The 3,655-nt window shown below is 31.8% G+C and overlaps 1 protein-coding gene across 3 annotated transcripts in view; it reads right to left on the bottom strand.

Annotated features, from left to right (window-relative positions):
- Positions 1-3,087, bottom strand: part of LOC108737540 (cytosolic Fe-S cluster assembly factor NUBP1 homolog) — an 8,410-nt gene extending 5,323 nt beyond the window's left edge. Inside the window, exons 1-4 of one of the 3 annotated variants that reach the window (XM_018470427.2) lie at positions 3,031-3,087; positions 2,842-2,925; positions 2,542-2,783; positions 1,187-1,288 (exon numbers count right to left, since the gene is read on the bottom strand). In XM_018470427.2, the coding sequence (XP_018325929.1) occupies positions 1,187-1,288; positions 2,542-2,783; positions 2,842-2,878 (381 nt within the window). In that variant the 5' untranslated portion in view covers positions 2,879-2,925; positions 3,031-3,087. Of the gene's footprint in view, positions 1-1,186; positions 1,289-2,541; positions 2,784-2,841; positions 3,004-3,030 lie in introns of those variants that run through there. The other 2 variants (XM_018470428.2, XM_025975601.1) reach the window with 2 other exon arrangements.
- Positions 3,088-3,655: the final 568 nt, after the last annotated feature.

The raw sequence follows: 3,655 nt of genomic DNA, 5'->3' as shown, positions 1-3,655 counted from the left end.
TGTGACAACAGCAACAAATTTTTCCTCATTAATTTGAGGAAGTGTGTAGTGGGTAAAAATTCACAAATTAATTTTCAGAATAATATTTCATATATAATTGAGTGATCTTAAAGAAATGCTTACTTCTTCTATTAGTCCTTCAGTTGTCAGATTCTGCTTATTCTTCAGCACAGACCCCCTGCTTTGACTGTAGGCAGGTTCAGGAGTTTTTCCTTCTACTGGAGATGCAGTTACTAACCAGCACCCTAGCGCAATAAACGATAGAAGAGTGATGAAAGGTTTGCTGGCCATTTTGTATTTGAAAAAAATTAAATTATTCCACGCAAACTAAATTACTTTTGTTAAATTTCATTTCAATGTAATGTTCCAAGCGTTTATATATCAAAAAGAGTTAAATATCAATTAGGTAGATACAGGTGCCCCCTTTACATTCTGATAAGGTAATATTAGATCAATAAGGTCAATACGTTTATAGATAGTTTTTGTTTGTATTGCTAGAAAAATAGTTGTTTCTTAGGAAAGTATTGAAAATTGAGATAAGGAATATTGTATTGCGTTTAATTTACAAACAATCATCTCTGTAGGTTTTATTTATGTATATGTTATTATATCCTCAAATGAAATGTAATCGTATTGACAAAACAGTATGGTACAAATAAAAATAAACCAAAAATACTGGTATGCAAGGGAAGAAAAAGCAGTAGAACAGCGACTATAAAGATAGAAGAAGAAAAATTATAAGAAACTGATTTCTGGTAACTAAGAAGTCAGACAACTCAGGATGGAAAATGTATGCCCGCGAACGGTAAATATCGAAATTCGAAAAATATTGTTGAAAGATGTTTGTCTAGAGCAGCGCTGTCCAACTTATCATAGCTCGCGGGCCATATTTTCTTCACCAAACATTTCGGGGGCCAAGAAAGTTTATAAATGTAGTCAGTTTATGTTAATTAAGGAAATATTTTATTTATACTGAAGATAAAACTCTAAAATATTCGTAATTTATTAATGATAACATTGTGGCCGTAATTGTTTAGCAACAATATCAATAATATTAATTTAGTAACATAAATTTATTCATAGTGAAATGTACTCGAGGGCAGTAAAAATAATTTGGTGGACCGTATACGGCCCGCGGGCCGCTAGTTGGACAGCCCTGATCTACATGATTGACAATGTTACTCACTACTGGAGACCATCCTGATCCTGACTGATGCACCTGTTCTCCTAAAACACCTAAAATTCTTGGCTGGGATGGTCCACATATGTCAATGTCCAAAACAGCTACCTTAAAAATCAAAATTGGCATATCATAATTCTAGATTGATGAATATTTCAATAAACTAAAATTTATTTTTTTAAGTTTTTGATTCACCCTTAAATGTTTTCAATATTTAATGTTTTTTGCACTTATAAATTAATCAAATAATCTGCATTTCTGTTTTTTTCAAGGTATAAACATTGAAATAATTCAATTTTTATATAAAAAAAATCGGTCTTTATTGTTCTTTTTGATCAATATAACGATTTGAGAGATTATTATACATTGGAAATAACATAAAAAGAAGTTTCAAAATTGTTCTAGAACGTTATCATAAAGAAAAAAAAAATATTTCGGAAAAAGCGCTCGTCGTTAATGATTATTATAAAGATTATGAGCAGTTATTTTTTCCTAGTATTAAAATTGGTTGTCTTTTATGAGAAAAAATTTTTTTGATTTTTCGCTTTTTGGGTTTATTCAGAAATCAAAACAGAGGTTTAAAATTTTTAGGATTAACGTATCTCATTAATACCAATATATCTAGCTACCCACAATAAATAATCCAGATATCCTTCTGGGACTAAATCACTATGCTTATCGTCCTATGACCTGATATCAGATATTTTTATGCAAACCTAATTTTTAAATTATTTCACCTATTCCAATCGTAAAGTAACCTTATAAATACAATTAAAATTTAATTTAATGAAAATCAGCAATTACCTATTAATATGCTTACATTGCTTTCTGAACTGTATAGGGGATTCCGTAGATACCTAAGCTTTAACTAGGAAATATGTAGATAAAACTTAAATTGACAATACATGCAGTTTGACTAACCAAGACTGATTTGATTATGAATTGAACAGATGTTGGCAACTAATTTTAGGTGGGGTCTGATGTTTTCAAAAATTTTTATTGAATTCCAGAAAAAAATCTATTCCTTTCTCCAAAAAATGATAAGGGTGACGCTCGAAGCTTAAATATACTTTTGTCATTTACAAAAAAATATTTTTTAAATAATTTATTTGAGTAGTCCATGCAGTTATGCAAATGCAAGCCGAACGCCAGTTATTATTTTGAAATTATTGAACAAACTATGGTACAAAGCACTACCTAGTACCAATCACTATAAGCCAACATTAACGTCTACATTACTTTTTTCAAAACATTTCTAAATGTTCTTTGGTCATTCTGATGAGAGAAGAAGTAAATACAATAGGGTAAGAAAGTCATTTACTAGAGAAACTAGCAGTTTTAATTATTACACAAGTACTTACATGTTCTTCTGCATTTTTTAAAGAGAATGCCCTACTTAGCAGACATGTTAGTGTACTTTTACCAACACCACCTTTTCCAGAAAGAACTAATATTTTATGTTTTACATCTTTTAATCTTTCTTGAATTTCATGCATGCCAGAATTTGTTCCTTTTAGTGTTCCTGATGAACATAGTTGCTGATTAGGACACTTAGCACACGCAGACACTTTACCTGCATTTTCACTTTGTGTCCCTGGGCAATCTGTAACCAATTTTCTTATAAACTTCAACTCTCAAAAAATTGCTATTCACCACCATACTTTCTGGTTGATTTTCAAAACGTTCTACGTCGGACATGTTTCACAATCAGCTGTTGTTGCTACCACGTTACTACGCTGCGTGCGCTACATAAATTATATACCATACATAAAAAAACGGCATTACAGAGCATATTACGCATATACAGGGTCATAGATAAAAAAAACTTCGGGTGTTTACCACATGCTTACCACTTAACAGTGTTGTCAATGCTTACTTCTAATTATGGAAAAATGAATAAAGTGGAAACTGGGTAGCGGCGCTGAGTGGCGGGCGGTATGAATATGAACCATAAGAACTATGACTTTTTATCGATTATTCGGATCAAGAGATGACGGTTAGAATTTAATGGAAGATGAACGGCAGTAAGTTGGTATCCGCGTTCATGGCCGTACTTGTATCATTTATTGTTCTGTATCTTGATTTGTAGTTTATAATAAACATTGTTAATTCGGCTCTCACGTTTATTATCATTATCTATTTTGGACCATCTGGCAATGAAACGACGAAGTAAAGTGAAACGCCGGGCAATTCAAATGGGTACATTGTTTGTTTTGTTTTGTATTAAAGGGAAATGAAGGATTAAGTGAAAAATTGAATCTTCTTAAAGGGATTCAGTAGTATAACGAAAGTTTCTAAAAGATACTAAGCATAGATAATAGGTACTAAGCGTAAGGAGAATCTGAAGAAGAAGGCGGAGTATGGTCGGAATTATTCACAACTCTTTGCTCTTTTTCGCAATTCTTATCAATACCATCATGTGTACATCATTCTCCGAGTGCATTTAGGAAGAGATCTCGTGTAATCTAATCTACG

Source organism: Agrilus planipennis, unplaced genomic scaffold (genome assembly GCF_000699045.2).
Source record: "Agrilus planipennis isolate EAB-ADULT unplaced genomic scaffold, Apla_2.0 scaffold139, whole genome shotgun sequence".
NCBI classification, from domain to species: Eukaryota; Metazoa; Arthropoda; class Insecta; order Coleoptera; family Buprestidae; genus Agrilus; species Agrilus planipennis.
This window is presented reverse-complemented; position numbering and strand designations above follow the sequence as displayed.